The 23,516-nt window shown below is 45.1% G+C and overlaps 1 protein-coding gene across 2 annotated transcripts in view; it reads left to right on the plus strand.

Moving 5' to 3' along the window:
* KIAA1328 (KIAA1328 ortholog) overlaps nt 1–23,516 on the plus strand; it is a 1,369,495-nt gene that overhangs the window by 1,245,503 nt on the left and 100,476 nt on the right. For both annotated transcript variants that reach the window (XM_069626866.1, XM_069626867.1), the window contains one exon: nt 15,112–15,208. In XM_069626866.1, the coding sequence (XP_069482967.1) occupies nt 15,112–15,208 (97 nt within the window). The remainder of the gene's footprint in view (nt 1–15,111; nt 15,209–23,516) is intronic.

Below are 23,516 nucleotides of genomic sequence, written 5' to 3' on the forward strand. Positions count from 1 at the left end.
AAGGGTGAATCTTGTCATAACAAGTCACAAAGTACTGATGCTATGTTGGTGTATTTGGTTGTCAGTATATGTGAGACGTCAGTAGCGGTGTGCAGTCAAAATTTTGAAACTAAAATGTTGAAATCATAATATCGAAAAACAAAAAGTTGAAAAAAAAGTCGAATTCCTTTTTTTTAAATTATGTATTTATTTTGGGGTCCGGGAATTAAAAAAATGGGTAAAACCAAAAAAAATACAAAAAGGGGGGGGTTGGGAGGAACGTAATTTAAAAAGATGCGACTTTTTTTCGAAATATTTTTCTCGATATTTTGACTTTCGACCTTTTTATTTTCGATGTTATCACTATAAACCTTCAGTAGCACAAAGGAAGGCGGAATACTATGAAGCAAAGGAGTAGGTCCTCATGGTAAACTATTGTAAGATTTTAAGTTGTTGAAGTGAAAGTAGAAGTGCTGCGAAGTCATCCTGACAAAGATACCTACTGTGACCTTAATCCTGTAAAGAGAAAGGAACTGTTAACCAAGCACTGTGATTTATTAACATTTAGAGAAGTTGTATTTCCTTTTTGAACTGTGGTAATTTCTCATGGACAACTGGAAGGTGCGTCAAAGCATTGTTGCTGGGAATGACACTAATGCTGTTTTGGTGAGGTGGAAAGTGTCATCACCAAGCGGAGAAGCGTATTCTGTTATTGGAACTTCGGTTAACAAAACCTTACCTTGACATTGGAAACATCAAGAACTGAACTAAGACTGTATTACCTACATGGACTCCCTTGTTTCTTTTTGTGTAACTTTGAAGCTTAGTTTACCTTGAATCCTGGGGAAGGGGAGCTCATCCAGGTTATTTTCTTTTGTGTATTTGATGTTTAAGTGTGAGGGCCAGACATCCGGTGTTGTGTTTCCATGGGCAGGGAAATCCTTGTCAGAGTAGGGATAGTGAGGCATTTGATAACATTTATAATTTAACAAAATTACATATTTTAAACAATCATCATAAAGTTGTCTGCCTTGCATTGCTGACCCTCAAAACTCTAGGGAGGGTCTTGCGAAGCGGGCTCACCTTCCTCACCTCAAAGGGGGTATCCCCCCAACCCCCCTTGGGGAGTAGGAACGAATACTCCTGATTCGTCACAGCTGCTGCCTGCTCCTTTACACTTTTGGTGCTCTTTCTCCAGAAATTAGAAATATTGCCATTGTTCTGGGCTGTAACTGGTCTCTAAAAGTGCAGCTTCTCTACTTGGAAGGTGCTCCCCTGCAGTCATGAAGCACCATTTCCACCAATACATTTCCCGTTACGTATCAGGATCCCTCCATCTAGTAAACCTTGAATGTGCAATGTATTTGTTATCACTGTGCAAATCGTACTTTCTCAAACTGACCCTAAATCGCCCAAGCACCTTTAAGTCTAGCCAAGCTCATTCTAAGCTCACCTCTGTATACCTTGAATTTGTAATGCAACTGTAATCAATCAAAGGGTCAAAACTGTACCCGTCTTCTTAAACTCTAGCACCTATATGCCTCCGGGCTATGTGCGCTTTACAAAAGTATAAATAAATGAATAAAGTATCTTGGTCAATAATGTTGCATTTCTTTAAATAACCTACCGGCTGGTTTCTATTGCCCCCAAATCATGCACCATCATTCCTCCTCCCTCAATTGTTCACCTTGCCATTACAACTTTGTACCCCCACTAACGTAAAACACCTTTTTATGTGATTGCCTCCATCTGCTTGATTCCTTTTGTAAAGTCTTTATGGTAGAAGCATGCTTCTCCTAACTGCAATCAATGCAACCCTAGCCACGGGGTTTGTGAGCATTTCTTTCCCCATCTGCATTTGCATTGTTTTCCCCCATTGGCTAGAGAAACCGGAAGTGGCCACCACTGACTCCATACTTCATAAGTAAACAGTGCTGCCGTTTTACTTAATCTCCACTCATACTGCCAGCCATCCAAATCGTTTCCACACACGCATTAGCCATATGATTCTCCACTATCCAAGGGAAGCTTTACCTCTGGGTCAACTGACCATGCATGGCAGTACAGAGGTTATGGTCCGAAGGGGTATAGCCTCAGGGTGCCTGGTGGCATGATCAACCAGTACCAGGATGAACCTGTGTCCACCTGTTGTAGGAGGGTCTAAGGGACTGACAATGTTTCCCATTGCCTTCACCCAGGCCGTCACTTCAATCTTACAGTTGGACTGTGCGTGATCTACACATTTCAGCAGTTCTTGGGTTTATCAGGAGTTGCAGTTTAACGGCTTTATCCCAACAACTTTGAAGAAAAGCAACATTTAGAACTGGGCCTATAATTGGGGAAAGTTCCCTAGTTTTTCGGTAAAGAAGTAACCCAGACCTGGTTCAAGCTCTACGGAATTTATCCTATTTTGAAAGAGGTGTTTATGATCTGGGTGATTGAAATAAACAAAGTTCCTATTGTTAAATAGGAACTCCCGTCCCCTGCACACCAATTGGTATTGGAAATCAAAATTCCAAACAATATTTAAATAGCTTAAGTAATTCAAATCAGTTTTGTCTTTCGGTAACCAATTTTTGTTGTGACAATTGTTTTCAAAAATATTCAAGGAAACAATCAAGAATGTTTTTAATCAAAAATAAGAGTTCAATTCACTCAATAGTATCAAATTATATTAATCATGAGCTCTACGCGTTTCGAGAGTAAACCTCTCTTCTTCAGGAGCAATACATCATATTTTTCACAGAATAATTTCAATGAGAATACTTTAAACAAAAAATGTGAAGTTTCTATTGACAAAGGAATTTTTTCACAAAAATGTTTTGGCCAAATCAATGACTGCCTATTTTACATTCAATATAGACAAGATTGCATTTTTCAACTAAAATGTCTTGTGTGTCTTCAAAAGATCATTTGACTGTGGGGTAATGGAAACATCATCTCGTGGCACAATTCTCTGAGAATCTGTAGATAATACTAATAAATAATATTAGTATTGTATAACTCAGTGGAAGTTCTACTGTTAGTCAGGTAAGATGTTGTAAGTACCTGTACGATGATGCAGCATGTAACAAGGGAATTCAAATATCCAGTTGATTGGTCTTGCATAATCCTGTCCTATAAAGGTAGATAAATTCAATATGTATGTTTCTCTTATATGCTAAGAGTTAAGCACAACATATTCTCACCATTTATGAGAATTGACTGTTCTATACACTCACCTATTCGAGGGTGTGCTTTATCTGGTACAGTCAACGTTCTTCTTGTGTCTATATCTGTTCTTTCATTAGATTTATCATCACGTTGCCCAAGTATCGTAAATCGCTTATCTTTTTGTATTAGATTTTCTAAAGAATGACAATATGTGTAAGTCAGTGATAATTTATAGATGTTATTCGCTATCTTGTAAATGTTGTATGAACGAAGTTTACCTCTGCTCCTGCGTGCACTAGCCAGCCGTTGGTGCTTCTTTCCAATTCCCGTCAGTGGAAAACAATTCATTCGCGCATGGTTCCTAAAGTAGTGATGTTGATCACCTGTCTACACAGAGTACATTTTATCCAAATGTAAAAAATCCAACCCTGGATTTGTTCGAAACCAAAATGAGAAAAGACTTGAGATCAATGAAATTTGCAGATACTAAACAACGAAACCTCAGGAAACATCAACATAGAATTCTGAAAGAATTATCAAATGATAGAACGATTGAGATTAAACCAGCAGACAAGGGCGGTGCAATTGTGATAATGGATTCTGATTTTTACAAACAAGGATGCCCACTACTCTTGGAGGATAATAATACCTACATGAGTCTTGATAATGATCCCACAAAAGAAATCCAACTAATGGTCCAGGAAGTAGTGAATAGAGCAGCAGAAGAAGGGTGGTGTAGTGGATTACTTGTAGTAACGACAGGAGTCGGCAGATCTTTCAACCAGAGGTTTATTCCTTCTCAGTTCTAAGCATAAATGCACGCCACGTGCATGTGTCAACAATAAAGGCCAACGTGCCTAATTAACACAGGGTATGCTGCCGTGATGTCCGTGTGCGTAGTGCACAATGCAGGCCCTGTTTGTGCAGGAGCCGGCGGGACGCTCGTCCGCTCCCGTCGCTCTCCCCGCTCCTCTCGTTGTGCGCGCGAAACCCCGCGGGGGCGGGCTTCCTCGCGCTCCGAGGTCTCGCGAGAGCGGGAGCTCTCGCGACGCTTCTACACACCTCCTTTTCTTTAGCCAACAACACATTTACTGTAAAACATAGTCATTAAATCTCACCGGCCTTCTGTGTTCCCTTCTAGGCCGATCGCTTGTTCCCGGGCACTCTTCTTGTTGCACCGGTTCGGGGTCTATACTCGATGCTTCTTGTTCAACTTCGATTTCCGTCCTTTCTCTGTCGTCTCCTGCTAGTTCTCGTTCTTCCGCTCTTTCGTAGTCTTTTTCAGCTTCCATTCGCGATCTCTCCTGTGTACTCACTTTCTCCCGAGACTTCTGGAACAGTGCAACTCTTTCAATGTTCCATGCGCGTCCATCTTCCGTGCGGACGTGATTTGTTCCTCTGTGAATCACTTCGATGGGTCGGCTATAGCGAGACCCTGTGACCTGATCTTTCTGGGGTAGTCTGATTTTAACCAAATCTCCTTTCCCTATGTCGGATGCTTGCTTAGTCCTTCTTCTCCGATCGCTCCATGACTTCATGCGTGTTTTACTGTTTTCAATTCTCCACACTACTTCTGACATGTCCACTGCTTCGTCCTCTCGTACCTTCGACAACCATGGTGGAATCAGCGTGGATGCCGCACTCCTCCCTCTCAACATTTTGAACGGGGATATTTGGGTGATCCCATTTGGAGTGAGTCTGTGAGCCGCTATGGCTTCCTTGGTGATTTTAAGGGGGTCCTTTCCCGAAGCGGTTGCCAGTTGTATTGCACCTTTTATGAATCGGTTTGCCCTCTCCACGAGCCCATTGGCTTGGGGGTGATATAGAGCCGCTTTCTTTTGTTTGATGTGGTTTCTTTTCAAGAATTCCTCCATGTCCTTCGAAACCAGTTGCACCCCGTTGTCAGTGACCACTTCACTGGGAAGGCCTTCCCGCTGAAAGATTTCTGTGAGTACTTCTATGACTGTTTGGGTAGTTATGTTCGGGACAAACTCTGCCTCCACCCACTTGGATAGGTAGTCCACCATTACTATGCCGTATCGATGTTCAGGCGCCATGGCTTCCAACGGCCCTATGAAGTCAATGCCCACTTTGGACCATACGGCTTCTGGTATTTCTGTGGGTATCAGTGGTGCTTGGCGGACCTTAAGTCTCTTATCACTATTTAGACATTCATGGCAACGCTCTATCATGGACCGAATTTCTTGGTCCATGGATGGCCACCAGTAGGCGCCTCTCACCCGGCGGCGCGTCATTGTGTTTCCCAAATGGCCCGCGTGGGCTCTACAGAGGATGGTGCGTCTCATTCCTGCGGGGGGGATAATCTGATCACTTTTCATGATCAACCCTTCCGTTTCGGACAGCTCCTCCAACACTTTCCAATAAGGCCTCATGCCCTCGGGCAGCGTTTTTTCACTTGGCCAGCCTTCTTTAACCCATTTGCGCATCATGGCCATGGTGGGGCCTTTTCCATCCTCTTCCTCCCAATGTCTCTCACTGAGTTCTAGGTAAACAGGTGCCCTCAGGTCAGTGATGGATGCAACTATGCATTCTCCTTGCAGGAATGTGGTGGCTTTTTCTTTGCCCTCTGGTAATCTCGACATGCAGTCAGCTTGCGAATTCCTCCAACCTGAGATGTGCTGGATTTCAAACGTGTACTCCTGCAGTTTGGCCGCGATGCGTGCTAATCTGGGCGTGGATACCTTAGTGCCTCCCGGGCTAAGCATGTGAATAAGGGGCTTGTGATCAGTCACCAGCTTGAATTTCGTGCCCCACACGTATGTCCTGAAATGCTCTACCGCCCATGCACAGGCCAACATTTCCTTTTCAATGGTGGAATAGTTCTGTTCCGCCTCTGATAAGGCCTTTGAGGCAAATGCCACTACCTGTTCTGTGTCACCTTTCTTTTGAGTTAAGACTGCCCCTAGTCCATATGCACTGGCGTCTGTGGTGACGACTGTTTCCCACAACGGATTGAATGGCTGGAGGCAGGGTGCATCAATGATGTGTTGCTTTATCTTCTCCACCAAGGTCTTCTGGGGTTCTTGCCATGTAAATTCCGATCCCTTTCTGAGTAATTCACGGAGGGGTGCCGTGGTCTCCGAGAATTTGGGTATGAACTTAGCATAATACTCGGCCAGTCCGAGAAATGACCTCACCTCCTCTTTACTGGTGGGTTCCGGCGCTTTGGCAATGGCTTGCATGAGATTCTGTTTGGGACTGATTCCTTTTTCCGATATTTTATATCCCAAGTACTCTACTTCCTTCACCTTGAATAGACATTTTTCATGCCGTAGTCGCACCCCTACTTCTTGTAACTTGCTTAGAACAGTTCTCAGCGTAGCATCGTGTGCCTGCTCATCCGCTGCATACACCAAGATGTCATCCTGGAAGTACACTACATTTTGAACTTTCCTTAGCAGGACATCCATCATGCGTTGAAAAGCCGACGCTGCTGATGACAATCCAAATGGCATTTTGGTGAATTGGTATGTCCCAAAGGGGGTGATGAATGCTGTGAGGGGTTTCGACTCTTCATGCAGTTGTATTTGGTGATATGCATTTCTCATGTCCAATTTTGAAAATATTTTTGCTTCTTTCATCAGAAGAATGAGTTCATTGATGCTTGGAAGGGGATAATTATCAGTGACCACTACCAAGTTCAAGCTGCGCAGGTCTATGCACACCCTTAGTTCCTGTGACTGGGGCTTTTTTATCAGCACGACCGGGCTCAGCCATTCCGATGCTTCAATTTCTTCAATGAACCCTTCCCTCTTCATATTTTCCAACTGATTTTTAAAGGTGTCCCTTGCTGTGGCTGGTACCGGTCTCACACGGTGCTTTACCGGGACCGCATTTCTTTTGAGCACAATTTTGTGTAGGAAAACTTTGATGTGCCCTGGCTCGTCTGAGAAAAGTGTCGGGTAATCACTTTTGACGACGTGTCCACTCGTAACCCTGACCGACAAAACCTGATCTTCGGTGCTGGGATCCAATCTGATTTTTAGCTTGTCTTGGTCATCCCAACCCAACACCGCTGGACCTTCGTGACTGAGGTACACTCTGGTTGTGGTTTCCCTTCCTTTAAATTCCACTCTGCCCTTGATGTATCCCAGCAGTTCGACTGACGCCCCTCCGAACACAGTGGGTTTGTGCTTCGTGGTTAGTACTTGCACCTTCTCTTTTCCCACCATTTCCTTGTAGGTCCGAAGGGGTATGATCGTCAAATCAGAACCAGAGTCTGCCATGACCCTCGTTTCCCTGCCATCTATTTTGATCGTGCAGTGGGGCTTCTCTCTTCTGGCTCTTGTGCTGTTCACCATGATGACGGTGGGCCTTCCTTCATCTTCTGAGGAAGAATCTATCTCTGCCTTTCGATCTGCGTCGAGACTGGAGACTTTCTTGTTTCTCCACTGACACACTATAGAGAAATGGCCAATTCGTTTGCAGATGGAGCACTCTTTGTCTCTGGCTGGGCACTCCCTGTCGAACGCTAGATGCTTCGTGCTGGTGCACCTGTGGCACTTGAGGGGCTCTCTCCTGTTCCCTCTTCCTTCTCTCGTGTCTATCGTTGGCCTTTCTTTTTTTGAATGGAATCTCACCGTTTGTATCTCTGCAGGACCCTGGGCTCCTGTAAGCTCCTTCCGTCTTCCAGCCGTTTCCTCAACTGCTCTGGCAATTTCTATTGCGTTATCCAATTGCAGTTCCTTCTCAACGATGAATTTATCCTGGACTTTGCGACTGTTGGTGTGTACAGCCAACATGTCACATATGAGACTCACTGCATTGTTGCCAAAACTGCACAGTGCCGCTAGTTCCCTCAGTTTTGTGACATAATCATCCACTGGTTCGGACATCTCTTGCTTTCGGGTGTAAAACCTTATCCTATGGAGCACTGTGTTCTCCTTACTGGCAAATCTTTTTATAATTCTCCTGACCGCCTCCTTAAAAACATCGTCATCATCGCCAGCCCCCGGTATAGGGGTGAGACTCTCGAACACTCGTTGACCTTCCACTCCCAGGGCATTGAGTAGCATGGCCCTGCGCCTTGCCGCTGAGAACCCCGCTCCTCCCAGAGCTTCCACATAAGTTGTGAACAAGGGTTGCCATTGTGGCCATGGGATGGCAGGCCTACCTGGAGTTTGTAGAAAGGGTGGCGGTGGCGTCGCGCCTTGCATGATTCTGCGTAGGTTCTGGTGATGATCCCACCTTCGTCGCCAATTTATGTAGTGGATTACTTGTAGTAACGACAGGAGTCGGCAGATCTTTCAACCAGAGGTTTATTCCTTCTTAGTTCTAAGCATAAATGCACGCCACGTGCATGTGTCAACAATAAAGGCCAACGTGCCTAATTAACACAGGGTATGCTGCCGTGATGTCCATGTGCGTAGTGCACAATGCAGGCCCTGTTTTTGCAGGAGCCGGCGGGACGCTCATCCGCTCCTGTCGCTCTCCCCGCTCCTCTCGTTGTGCACGCGAAACCCCGCGGGGGCGGGCTTCCTCGCGCTCCGAGGTCTTGCAAGAGCGGGAGCTCTCGCGACGCTTCTACAGGTGGATAACTGAGAAAACAAAGGAATTCCTTATCAACAAAAATCCTATTCTTCCAGTATTTTATGGACTACCCAAGTTCCATAAAAACCTGACAAATCCCCCTTTTAGGCCAATTGTAGCAGCAACAGAAAGTGTCTTCGATCCATTATCAAGGTATTTGGACAAATTGCTTCAACCAACCATACAGGCTACATCAACCTATCTAAGAGATACTACTCATCTATTAAACATTTTGAATCTGGTCGACCAAATTGAAGAATGTTGGATATTATTTACATTAGATGTAAGATCACTCTATACATCAATTCCACATGAAGAAGGACTCGAAGCACTAGAATGGTTACTACTCCAACAGGAATACTTCCCATCTAATAAAGCCTTTGCTTTTGAGCTTGCTAAAATGATTCTGTACAATAATTACTTTAGATTGGAAAGAAAATATTATTTACAGATATCTGGAGCTTCAATGGGGTCAGCCATGGCCCCAGTATATGCGAACACTTTTATGTTTTATTTTGAGACTCAACACATTCTAGAGAATCCAAGATGGTCAGACAAATTGCTGATGTGGCGACGTTACATAGATGATGTCTTTGCAATATGGAAAGGCACGAGAGAACAATTGGCAGAATTTTTGGAGTATTTGAACACTCGCAACAACCGCATCAAGTTCACTCTTGAGATTGGAACACCATCGGTACATTTTTTGGACACAAAGATCTATCCAGAAAATGGTAAATTGCAAACAACAACCTACAGAAAACCCACGGATGTTAACAATACCTTATTTTTTAACGCATTGTCTCGAATGAAGCAGATTACGAAGAAGCTGCAAAAGAGCAACTGACACAGTATGAAGAGAGAGGTTTTCCACAACCAATATTGACAGAAGCCAAAGAAAGATGTCGCACACTAAAAAGGCCTGAACTCTTAACTCAAAAGAAAAAAACATGATAAAGATAACCCTCCATTGATATATTTATCACAGTACTCTACAAGCAGTGCACAGATTAAGAGAGTGTTACACAAAAATTGGAAAATAACCAGGTTAGACCCACAATTTAGTACTTTGTTCCCGAATCCACCGCTAATGGCTTATAATAGAGGGAGGAACCTACAGGACTCACTAGTCAAAGCGGAGAGAACGACTACAACACAACAAAGGCTATTAACAAAATCCAAGGAAGGGACATTCCCCTGTTTAAACTGCAGCCAATGCAACAATGTCCAGAAAGGTCAAACAATTAGACATCCCTACACAGGCCAAAAAATTAGTCTACAACAAATGTGTGGTATATGGATTAATTTGCCCCTGTGGCAAGTATTATGTTGGCCAAACATTGAGGCGAGTGAAAGATCGCATATCTGAACATAAGTCAAACATTAGAACTGGCAATATAAAATCACCAGTCACGAGACATTTTCGAGATCACATCACACAATTTCACAATTGAGATTTGTGGTCCTAGAGACCGTTACACGACCAGCGAGAGGGGGTAACCTACAACAAACATTGTCTCGCATAGATTTGTTTTGGATACATAGGTTGGATGCCCTAGAACCTAGAGGCATGAATGAAGAGTACTCTTTGAATGTGTTTTTGTAAATAAATGACAATAGGTAAATATCAATATGCATAGACCATTACATACTTAGAACTTTTACAAAACTGTTGAAATGTGTGTATATATATATATATATATATATACGAAGATTCCAGCGAGAATTATATTAGGACAACTTGAATTATGTTGTTTTCACTATGGAATAATGGAAAGAGCACTTAAATGTAACGAATTAGCCCTCCCAATCAGAGGCACTACATTTCCCAGAATTCTGTGTAGTAATGTGTGATGCTGGAAATGCATCTGAGGGACAGGGCCTCTGAATCCTTGTCCTTTTTCGGTTTTTACCGTGTGTTCTGTTATGTTTTCTGCCCCGGAGTCCATGTGGGACTCCTGGCAGTGCAGCTCTCTTTTTTGGTTTGGTGAACAGACCCATGGGATACCCTTATGGCACCCATGGGTAGGGGTACAACCCTGTGCCCCTAGTGTATGTTTTTGGGCACCTGTGGGTGGCCCCAGAGCAGGGTATGGGCTGGTGGCAGCTCCGTGCTGAAATTGACAGGTGCTCCGGGTGTCCTCCATTTTGGGATACCCAGGCCCTGCCATTGGGATCTGTTGATTCCTGATAGGAAACAAGATGGCCCCTGTGGCCTCTTGCTTTCTATTGCCTGTTATCTTGTTTTCCCAAAGTCCTGGGAAGCCCGGTCTCTGTCCCTTCTCCCTGACTGGCTGTTGGGTGGAAGTTCCATGTATGGTATTGTTGTGAAGGCCCAGCTAGACTGACTGGAGCCTTCCCAGTGTCTGTATGTTGTGGGTACCTCCTGTGGGTGGGACCTGGGTGAATGGAGTGTGTGACCAATATACACTTCTTGTTGTGGTTGTCTGGTTTCTGGCATGAGAGACAAAGACCGAGACAACCCTGCCCGAAACTGGCCTGAATGCAGTGTGTAGTGTTGAATGGCTGGGTACTTGTCCCAATCCACATTTCTTGTTGTGAGTGTCTGGAAGGGAGGAGGGTGGCCTGAATGCACTGTGTGCCTGATTGGCTGACTGACTGCATGAATGCCCTGCAGTATGATTGGCTGCTGAGTGTGTGCCAGCAGCATGGATGAGAGAGAGGATAGTATATCTGGGGACCTCTCACCACTGGAAAAGTGTTCAGAAGGGACCTTTGGTTGAGAAGCGACCATTGTGCCCCTAAAGCAGCCAAGGGAGCTGAGTCTCCACTCTACGAGTAACTGGAACTGCTGATCCTCGACGTCCAGCTGGAAGAAGAAGACTTGCTGTGGCATTTGCTTCGACCGATCTGAAGGCTGACGCATTCGTCGAGGGCTGACCCGAGAGAGGACCTGGTAAGGCGTCCTCTTCCCGTGCTCCGAGGGACCATCGAGCACCGCTCCATCTTCGCCGAAGCGCCCTGGAAGACAGACCCTCGAAAGGCTGTCGACCCGAGACGGGACCGCTGAGGAGATCGAAGTGAAGCACCCGGACATCGACGCCGTCGAAGTCCATTGCCGTCGACCAGGGTTCGCAGGTTTGTGTACCGCTGGAGGCCCGTCGAAGTTGTGTTGCCCAGCCGTGGGAACCACTTGACGCCGTGCCGCCGACGACCGGAGCCGTCCGCTCCTTTGCCTAAGAACATTCAATCGAAGGACTCTCTCGACCGCATCGTCGACCGCTTATCCTGCCGGAGAAAGTCGAGGCCGACCAACGCGCCGAGGAGAAACCTGCCGGTGGGTTTCCCGCCACCCGACGACCTCAAAGACTCGGACGACTCGACGCCCTTGCTGGGCTCCCGTCTCTACAATCTTTGCGGTCCAGAACTATTGTCATTGAGGTGCCCCGCACACCTCCGCCTTGCAGGACGCCGACGCCCCGACGCCGACGAGCACCGCTCGGACGAAGCTGCCGCCTCTTCAACATCGTTCTACCTCGTTTGTCGACGGACGTTCGACGCCCCGTGCCTCCCGCTTAAAAGGGAAGGCATTCAAGAAGGGCCGTCGATTCCCCGTCGCCGAACAGCGAGTCCCTCGACGTTTGTCGACGCCTTCGAGGAGCTCGACTCCACCAGGTACATTGGGGGGGTAAAAACATTATAGGAGAGAATAAGACTTGCAGAGCAATATATGGACTGGGCTTGTGCTATATCTTTCTTTACAGGTTGCCCAGGTGGGGGGATCTCCACACAGAACTGTGCCCAGTGGTAGGGGCCAGTATCCTGCCTATTGCTCAACCATCTTATTTTCTCTCCTCTCTCTATTGCTGGTTTCACTCTATTGGTCTGTGTGGCATTGTACAGTATTGTTCATGCACTTCAATGAGATCTAGGGTGGTACCACTTTAGGATTGTAAATATTTGTCATTGTAGATTTTGCCGGAGTACAAAGTGAGTTATCATGATGAATGTACATAACCTTAACTATTGATTATATAAAGACTGTGTTCTAACCAATACAGAGTGTGAATATTCCTTTGTGGGGGCTTGGGGATACACTGTACTTAAGAACCAGCCTGCATCACCTCCTGAGAAGCTAGGCCTTGATTGCTCGACCATTGCTACCGAATAGAGAATCTTGGCTGGGGTCTCCTGTGCCTCTCCTCCACCATATAGGGAGCGGAAGTACAGACACCCCCCACCGGTCGTTGAGGCCCGTCTCGCACATAACGCGATTCAGATCAGGTAACTCATCTTAATTAAGCAATAAAGCAATATATTAAATTTCGTGTAGTCAAATGAATATCACTTAACCATTTAACAGGACACTCATTGGTGAATTGTTTCGAGCGTAATAGAATTTAGTAATCTATGACTTGGTCACATAATCTCTTTTGCGACAATTGACACAGAGAAACTACGATTCCCAAAACCCCGTGTAACCATGTGATCAACATCACATGACTACTTTAGGAACCATGCGCGAATGAATTGTTTTCCACTGACGGGAATTGGAAAGAAGCACAAACGACTGGCTAGTGCACGCAGGAGCAGAGGTAAACTTCGTTCATACAACATTTACAAGATAGCGAATAACATCTATAAATTATCACTGACTGACACATATTGTCATTCTTTAGAAAATCGAATACAAAAAGATAAGTGATTTCCGATACTTGGACAACGTGATGTTAAATCTAATAAAAGAACAGATATAGACACGAGAAGAACGTTGACTGTACCAGATAAAGCACACCCGCGATTAGGTGAGTGTATAGAACAGTCGATTCACATAAATGGTGAGAATATGTTGAGCTTAACTCTTAGCATATAAGAGAAACATACATATCGAATTTATCTACCTTTATAGAACAAGATTTTGCACGACCAATCGTCTGGATATTTGAATTCCCTTGTTACATGCTGCATCATCATACAGGTACTTACAACATCTTACCTGACTAACAGTAGAACTTCCACAGTTATACAATACTAATATTATTTATTAGTATTATCCACAGATTCTGTGAATTGTGCCACGAGGTGATGTTTCCATTACCCCACAGTCAAATGATCTTTTTGAAGACACACAAGACATTTTAGTTGAAAAATGCAATCGTGTCTAAATTAAATGTAAAATAGGCAGCCATTGAATTGTCAAAAAATTCCTTTGTCAAAAGAAACTTCACATTTTTTTTGTTTAAAGTATTCTCATTGAAATTATTCTGTGAAAAATATGTTGTATTGCTCCTGAAGAAGAGAGGTTTACTCTCGAAACGCGTAGAGCTCATGATTAATATAATTTGATACTATTGAGTGAATTGAACTCTTATTTTTGATTAAAAACATTCTTGATTGTTTCCTTGAATATTTTTGAAAACAATTGTCACAACAAAAATTGGTTACCGAAAGACAAAACTGATTTGAATTACTTAAGCTATTTAAATATTGTTTGGAATTTTGATTTCCAATACCAATTGGTGTGCAGGGGACGAGAGTTCCTATTTAACAATAGGAACTTTGTTTGTTTCAATGATAGATGTGACTTTCTGATACCAGAGTCATTTTTTTTCTCCCCGGCACCCTTTAAGATTGATAAGTTGTGTGCGCGTTTATTGGCTCTGATTATTTTGTAAAATTTACAAAATTACCTGTTACCCAAAGGTGTACAGTCTCTCTCGCATATGATCTGGGTGATGAACAGTGATGGCACTTCCATAGAAGATTTGATTAGTCATGAGTCACGCAGATCTCCGGGGAAATTAGCAGGCTTTAGACCCATTGTAATGCCACCCAGGTAAGTTACCATGCGTAACGCAGACGTGGACCCCTTGCTCACTGTGATTCGAGAGTCACAGCTCCACCTCACTGATTGATGAAGCCCAACAGGGCTGAAACACGTGTCTGGGGTTGCTGTTGATACTCTTGTTTAGAGGAGAATTGCCTAGCATTTTGGTGCTGGACTGCCCAAGTGGGTGGGACCAGACTGGTATGCAGATGAATAGTCTCCTCACTGAAAGGTACAGTGAGCTCAAACGTGGTTCTAGACCCCCTCTGAGTGGGCAACCTTCCCAGAGAACAGGTTATTTCTCAGTAGAGGTGCTCGCAGACCTCTTTGTGTGTTTTAAATAAGGAGTTAGACATAAACATATAATCTACCATAAGGATAAATTGTATAGATTTTGAATTTGATTGCTAACCTACATTGAACACATGTCAATATATGCAGTATGTGAGCGTAGAGTTTCATAAGGCAGACCCTGCACTAGTTTGCAGAAGTAGCTGGATGACAATCTCATTACGCATTGTAAAGTCAGGCGCCATCGCATGAGGTGTTGCTCTGTATGAAAGCAGCAAAGACCGTGGGGGTTTCTGCAGCTTCCCCGGATCAATTACTGCCTGATGGTCTTTATATTTGTTTTTCCGCAGGATTTCGGAGGGAGGCGGGTACATCTCCTGCACTGGTAAGGGACACAAAGGATGTGGTAACCACAGCAACTTCGCCCTTCCAGCCGAACATGTCACGGTAAGATGCTGGGTAATCTCCACTTTGATTCCACTAATGCGGCGCGCATTTCCCTGGGTAGCTAGCTGCCATGTAACCGTCTTTAGCTCACAATAGCGAGAGCGCGGAACCGGGGCCTGCGCGGGCTTTACCTCAGCGGCCGCGCATTCAGGGTCTGTCTGCGTTTGCACCAGGAGCACTGCATTAAGCGTTCGACGCTCGTCGCCAATATCCGCGGTAATTAGCACCGAGCGTCGCTTTGCAATGCGTTTCGGCAAGTGATGATTTCAAATGTCGAGAGCAGATGTGTAATGTGCCGTCTAAAGAGAAGCATTCGCATAACCTGGGTTCTTGCGAGCAGTTGTTTGCGTTAACAAGGGAGCCCTTCCCCGAACTTGTTTTCAGATGGTAGGAAAAGAACTTGAGGGAAGCAACATTGGAGGCACGACCTTTGTTAAAATAGGCGTCCCGTATTAATCGCTATATTCCTTAGAAAAGAGCGTCAGAAAGCACGCAGGCGTGGCGAGCGGCAGTACTGCAGAAGCCCATGTTTTGCTGGCCATTACATTAAGGCACAAAGCTGTGAAGGTCTCCTTTGAATGCAGAGATGTGGCTGGGCATCGCTTTTGTAACCTTCGCCTCTTCTAGTATAGTAGCCATACAAACTGAACGTCCCTTTACTTATATGGTGTGGGGGGGAGGGGCTGGTTCCCCTGCAGATGTTGACTGTCGCCCAATGAGGAACCCTTTGCCCTCTCTGGCACCGTCACCTGCCTCTTGTGTTGCCCAAAACAACTGAACCACACGTTGCCCTGTGGTTGCAGGCTTCATGAATTGCCTTCTCGGTAGTCTTGTTGGGGTTTTTTGGTTGGAAGGCTGGTGGTGTGCATGGTCCCTTCCATTGGACAGTTGCACGTTCTGTCTTAGCATAGGACTTTTAATGATCACATGTATGGTTGTGGAGAAGTTTTCTTGGACCAAGTTTCGTGGCTCAAGTTTCCCTCTTTCAGGACTGCAAGTTGTCATCAGCAAAGATTTGCTTTCTGTTCATTCTGAAGTCAGAATGTCTGCAATGCTGTCAATACTAGTAGTTATTGACTGCATTCCGAACCTTTTGATTGGCCGAAAGGAGGTCAAAAATAACTTCCTTGTGCTATTTACGCCTATTATTGCAGTCCTTAGAAGTAGGAGGGAAACATTCATGCAGTGATAGTATTATTATTTAAGCCACTCCTGTCTTGCAGAACTGAGCCCCCTTAAGCTAAGAGTCTGCGTGAGTTATAGTGGCATATTTCACTACTTACAGCAGGAAAGGCCTGTAAGGGCACCTGAACTGGCGGATTTACATTACCGTTGACTCAACCCACCAGTTTGCATGCAGCTTTCCCCTCCCTTACAAAGAAGGTCGAGCAGCCCAACCATGACCCTCCCATGATTGGGAGCTCCACCTTCTGCGTAAGGGATGCATCGTTCTTGTCTGTTTGCTACTGAACCTCTCTGTAACGTTCCCTTTTGCCTTCTTCTGCCATTGGAGTCTCCTATGCTCTCTGTGCCTGACCTGTATAGAGGATGTGCTGCTTTCTATGGGAACAACCATTTGGCGGTGTCATATCAGTGATCAGTGATAAGGGAAAGCACAATGCTCTGGTGTTTAAGTTTATAAAACCTGTTTGCAATTCTCTTTCAAACTGCTGATAATGCTGTCTGCACCAGTGTTAATTATCCCGGAATATTGATAAATATTAGCATACCCACACAAAAGCTTCTGATTTCTACGCAATAAAGCTAGCTCCTATTGTAATAGTTGTGCAAGGTCTGTTTCATGTCTCATGTCAGTTTAACTTTTTCAGGAAAATGTTCACTGAATGAGAATTTCGTCACATTTTTAAAATGTCTAGACAATTATTATATCACTGACAACATTAGATGCCAAGAAACATATTTCACTACTGTAGTTTTGCGGCAGGTCTTTGAGTTTGTTGTCCCTACAGCAATAGCATACATTTGCTGGCAACAGCCTCTCCACAAGGATACAGTCCTCTTTAACACAGGCCACCCTATTCCATATGCTGGTAAAAGAGACGTGAAACCTTGTAAAATACCCAATCCGACCTGTCTGTGACATGTGCAGGCGTAAGTGGTGCACCTTTCCAAGTCGGAAGCATTTTTCCAATGAATTTGTTTATTATAGTATGGTGAAAGATCCTGACGGCCAAGGCAGAAAGGTCAAAGGTATCCTAGGCCCAATCCGCCTGTGATCAAATATAATAAGAACATTGAAGGATAGCAGTTGTTTCCTGAGGCGGGGCAATATACAGCTACATTCTCAAAAATGTCACTCTCATGAACGCCCCTTAAATTCAGTCAGTGGAAACAATGAAGAAAACGGTTGGGCTGAACACGGATGATGGGTCAGGTACCCCAAGATCCCCTAAGACTTGTCATGTTCTCTCAACCCCCGAAAGCACAAGAGCTTTAAAGAGTTAATGTGAGGTATTAAACCACTTTGCTCCCCCCAGAAATGCACTTCAAGTGCCAAGGTATTTTCTGCCCGCAACCTGTACTACTTTTGATTAACAGTTAGTCTTGCAGATATCTGACTCCAGCCTGACTTCTCAATTCTATATAGCCCACCCTGGCCCGAAGGTAGCAGACGACGGTACCCAGATACCTACAGTTATATTTTGAACAAGGGCATCTACACATTTCACAGTTCCATTTTAAAATCCATACGAATTATTAAAATGAATTAAGCAGAACTGGAAGCTAAGATATCATGAAGCAAGTGTAAAAATAGTAATAAAAAAGGAATACAGAAACACAAGATCTGATCATTGCACAAAATAATGTTTTGTAAGGTATAATGTGTACTTAAAACACAAAAAACAAAAAAAGGATTTTGGATATGCTGAGCTAAAGAAACGGGTCCTTAAATCTTTATTAAATTCCAGCAAAGTAGTGCAAAGTTTGATGGAAACAGGAAAATAATTCCAGGCTAGGGGAACAGCTGACAAGAATGTTTGAGTAGTGTACAAAGCCTGACAAAACTGAAGAATTTCAGAACCTCTTTTCTGTTTCAGACCACCAGAGATGTGCAGCTTTTCTGCCAGTTATACAGGCTTGCCCAAACAACTACCTTGAAAGTAGTGCAGGAGATCTTGGAATGAGTGTGGAAGGGTAATAAGGAGCCCAGGAAGATAGGCTATTATGGTTGTGATGTGATCGAATTTCCGAAATCCCAAAGACGACTTGAGCTGTTGAATGCACAGTCTTTAAATGGGATGGGGTAGATGTAGACAGGCCAATTATAGCAGCATTGGTTCTGGCTAGGTAAGGAAGCCCTCAAGCCTAGACAGCGGGTCAGAAATCAAACAAAAGAGGGACACATATGTTGAAGTTGGTTTACTGAAAGAAGCATGAGTAAGAAGGAAACAAGATAGGAGTCTGAATGTTGAGCTTAAAGTCCAAAGTAAATAGCAAAGATGTAACTGAAGACACCAGGTTTTGAGCAATACCAGAGAGCTGTTGAAACCTCTCTTCAATGAACATATTTTATAAAAGGAGATGCAGAAGAGACTACGTTTGAGAGAAAACACAAGTATTTGTTACTTACCTGTAACTGTATTTCTAATGGATTGTGTCCTCCCACTTATTCCTCATCTTTGATATGATATCCAGTTTTGGCTGCTTCATAATAGTTTTTTCGGCATAGTGTGCTGTGCGTTGATGCCATCGACTCGATATCCCTCGATGGCCTCCATCTCGAGGATGTCATCGAAGGCATATATAGCACGCACAGCGCCGGTTGGCTTCAATTCTGTTTTTCCACAACAGCTTTCGCTTTGAAAAATATGGCATGCTTAATCGCTTTTGTGATGATTTCGCTATTTCGAGAAATCGAAATTTCTTCGAGACCGACAGGGATTGTGGGACGAAAATGTCTTTGACCGATCCCCATCAAATCTATTTGTGGTTCCTTGGGGCGGACCATAACACCTCAGACTGCTCCAAGTGAGTTCCATGTGTTAATATCCCCGCAAAAATATTGCGATACAAAAATATCACCATATGTTTTCAGCGATATTGAGCCATGGACCCTGCGGGGGACACCCCCGCATTATTTTTAAATGCGCGGGGGACACCCCCATAACCTCTGCTCCCGCAAATTATCCCCCCAAAAAATATAGCCTATGGCGAGACAAACAACCATATGTACCCCGATACTTTTGGTGGGGATAATATGTAGGGATACCTCCAAGTGCTAGTCTATGACTGGAAAGGCCTTGAAGGAACGTAAGGGGAAGTTGAAGGTAGGTTGAATCCCTAAATCTCCTACCCCGATGAAGAAACCTTCGACCGATGAGTTGAGAGGCGACTCATCTCGGAGGAAGAAGGCCAAGCGGTCGAGATCGAGGAATGGCTCCCACCACTCTTCTTCGTCCTCGAAGAAAACAAAGAAAAGGCACCGTAGGTCGACTTCGTTGTTGGACGCTTCCCCCGTGAGGGTTTCTTGCAACCAAAAATCCAATCCGGCCAAGTGGGAGGCCTTCAGAGGAGAGATGCTCAGAATATTTTAAAAACAAAAGCCTCCAAGCCATGCTCCTACCACCCCTTCGAAAGAAGCTGGGAAGGAAAGGGCTCATCCTAAATCCTGTGCACCCTGGAGCCCAGGACGAAGGCCCGATCCACATCGAGATCCGTTGAGGCCTCGATCCGATGAAGTCTCATCGAAGGATCAGTCGAGCCAGAAGCATAAGTAGAGGTCATCGACGCAATCGAAAACTTTGACGCCGGCAGCGCCTTCGATGCCAGCCAAACCCTCGATATCGATGTCGACATCGATGCTAAAGGCATCGACGCCAGCTGCTCCATCATTGCCAGCTGCGCCATCGACGCAGAGCATCCCCAGTAAAATCAATGGCACCAATGAAGAAAGTTTCGATGACTTTTCCAGTGTCGAACACATTATTTGCAAAATCCCTAATTCCTGAGAAAACATATGTCCCACTACCCAGGAAAGACTATTTTACGTCTCGTTCTTCCATTTATGAAGAGAGTGAGTAGTCAGATGAAGAGGCTCCATTTGGCCTACAATTTGGTACGCCAAATGTACCCGAGAGTTTTAATGCAGAGGAGTCGAGGTTGAGGGACCTCTTACAACCTAAAGACTGCAGGTGGGTTGAATACCTCAACTGAGTTGGAGTTTGGGAGACCAGGGACTGGGGAGCATGCAGATGTGTCCTACATACAACTCTCTCCATTGCCATTCGAAGAAGATGATCTAACAGACATCTTAGATAAGGGTCCTCAGTCAGATCCCATATTACCATTTCCTGTTGCTTTGGTGAAAATGGTGGCGACAAATTGGGAAACACCAGAAAACCTATCCGGCTGTAAATAAGAACTTGACTAGGAAGTACCGCCCTTCCAGTAGTGACCCCGACAACCTGTCGAAACACCCCACTACAGAGAGTCTGGTGGTGCAGGAAGCTACTGCAACATCTAAGCAAGCGGCTTACCCTACCATCCCTCTAGATGGGGACGACAAATGAGTAGATGGATGGGCAAGGAAGGTATTTTCCGCAAGGAGTATGACACTACCAACTGCACATGTGCCCTCGCAAAATTTACGTTCACTCTATGGGACTGCATTTCCATGGCGGCAGAGCACAGGGGGATGAAAGAGACGGGTTCTTAGCCATAGTTAGAGACGGCAAAGAAGCCATGTGCGAGTATCTTCAGTCAGGTTTGGATTCTGCTGATGGCAGCAGAGCCATGGCTACCCAGCACCATTATGCACAGGTTTGTGTGGTTGCAGAAGTCGGGTTTTGCACCGGTTGTGCAGTCCAGGCTTCTCAACATGCCCTTTGACGGGGTCTTAACTTTTTGACAACAAGGCTGACGAGAGTCTTGAGAAGTTGCAGACCTCGAAGGCGGCTGCCAAATCTTAAGTTGCTGCTATTAGGCAACCTCAGCCTTTTTGACCTAGTGGACATCCTTGGAGAGGTAGATATTTCTGCTACTACTCCTCAGTTGGAAGGGCGAGAGGAATGGCCAAAAAGATTTCCTCGCAGTGGACGAGGAAGGTGTACAGAGCCAACTCAAGCAGGGGCTTCTTTACCATCTGCTGCTGCATCAGCCGCCTCAAAACCTCTCTGAGGTCTTGAGTCACAGTTCACCAGTGGTGGAGGGCAGACTGTCTCAGCATCTAGAAGAATGGCAAGACATTACTTCAGATGCTTGGGCCTTGGAAACCGTAGCCCACGGTTACTGCCTTCCTTTTTTACAGAGACCTCCGAGCAATCCACCGGGGAACCACTCTTTGAGGATTCCAGATCTGCTCCTTGTGCAGGAGATTTTAACCCTGCTAGAGAAGGCGCTATAGAACCAGTGCTTGTAGCGGAGAGGAACAAGGGTTGGTATTCCCCTTATTTCCTAATACCCAAGAAGGACGGAGGAATGAGACCCATCTTGGATTTAAGATTTCCTCAGGAAGAACAAGCTCAAGATAGTCACACTTTCTCAGATCCTTCAGGCCATCCAATTCCAGGATTGGTTGGTGTCATTGGACCTTCAGGATTCTTATTTTCATGTGCCAATCCATCTCAAGCACAGAAAATACCTGAGATTCGCAGTTGACGGTTCTCATTATCAATTTTGAGTTCTGCCATTTGTGCTAACCTCTGCCCAAGGGTTTTCACCAAACTGATGGCGGTGGTGGCAGCATGTCGCGGGAGAGGGGGGGCTTCACCTTTACCCCTACTTGGACAATTGGCTCATCAGGGCACTTTCTCCCGAACAAGTCCTGGATCATCTCAACGTCACCTGCCACTCTCTTCAAAGACCGGGCTTCTCGCTCAATTACAAGAAGTCCCATATGACACCTTCTCAGAAACTCCAATTCATCAGAGCGGTTCTGGATACATCCTTGGGAAAGAGCTTGCCACCCGAGGTGACGGCTGAAGACACTGTTCAGGTTCCCAGTGTCCACCGGCCTTTGATTTTTTTTTTTTTGAGGTTGCTCAGCCTCATGGCATCTTTCATTTGTCTGGTGCCAGAGGCCTGCCTGAGAATGAGATCTTTTAACAGGCTCTAAGAACTCAATGGTCCCAGCTCTCAGTAAAGATGTCGGATCTACTTCAGGTTCCAAGCAGGGTCGCACAGGATATTCTGTGGTGGGCCAGTGAGGACAACACTCTGAAGGGAGAACAATTTTGGCAACCATGGCCGGAGATAACAGTAGTAACGGATGCCTCACTCACAGGGTGGGGAGCCCACATCAACGATCTGACAGTCAGCGGTCGTTGGTCTCCTTCAGAGCCCAAACTACATATCAATCTTGTGGAGCTGAGGGCAATCAGACTAGCGCTGATGGCCTTCCTGCCCTCTGTACGAGGAAAGAATGTCTTGATAATGACAGACAACACAGTGGTCATGTACTGCCTCAACAAGAGAGGAGGTGTAGGGTCACTACCACTACCACTGTGCAGAGAGGTAATGCAGCTCTGGTAATGTGCAATACAAGAAGGAATCTCTTTGTCGGCAGTTCACCTAGCCGGATAGGAGAACATGGCGGTGGACGCTCTGAACAGGCAGATCACAGTGTCCCACAAGTGGGAACACGCTCAGGAAGTCCTCCAAGAGATCTTCACCCTCTGGGGAACCCCTCAGGTGGATCTGTTCTCATCCAGTGTCAACCGGAAGTGCAAACTGTACTGCTCCATGGAATTTCCTCCAAGAGGAGCTCTAGGAGACACGTATGTGGTGGACTGGGAATTTCCATTCCTTGTATGCCTTTCCTCCAGTGGCCGTCATTCCTCAAGTGATCAGGAGGTTGAGAAAGTTTGGGAAACATATGATCCTAATTGCCCCGGATTGGGCCTGGATGCCATGGTACCCAGACCTTCTGGACATGTCCATCTGTCCTCCAATATGTCTTCCACAAATATCCAGAGGTCAAGACACTCAGCCTTCACGCTTGGTTTCTGAAAGGTTGAGATACAAGGATTGTGTCCTCCCAGATGACGTAATGGAGATTTTGCTTTCGGACAGCAACCAAGTCTTCATACCGTTGCCATTGGAATAAATTCTGAAACTGGTGCAGAGAAAATAATGTAGATCCTTTTCTATGTAAAACACTAATGTTTTATATTTTCTGCTATTTTTAGCCAATCCAGGTCTGGTACTATTAAAGGCCCCCCCATCTCTGTTCCAGGTTCCACTTTTGGATCTTAATCTGGTTCTAAAACGTCTGTGTGCACCTTTTGAACCTTTACATTAATGTCCCTTAAGGTTTTTAACCTTTAAGACCATTATATTGGTAGCTCTA

This window comes from Ambystoma mexicanum, chromosome 6p (assembly GCF_040938575.1).
Source record: "Ambystoma mexicanum isolate Mex_15411 chromosome 6p, UKY_AmexF1_1, whole genome shotgun sequence".
In the NCBI taxonomy this organism is placed as follows: domain Eukaryota; kingdom Metazoa; phylum Chordata; class Amphibia; order Caudata; family Ambystomatidae; genus Ambystoma; species Ambystoma mexicanum.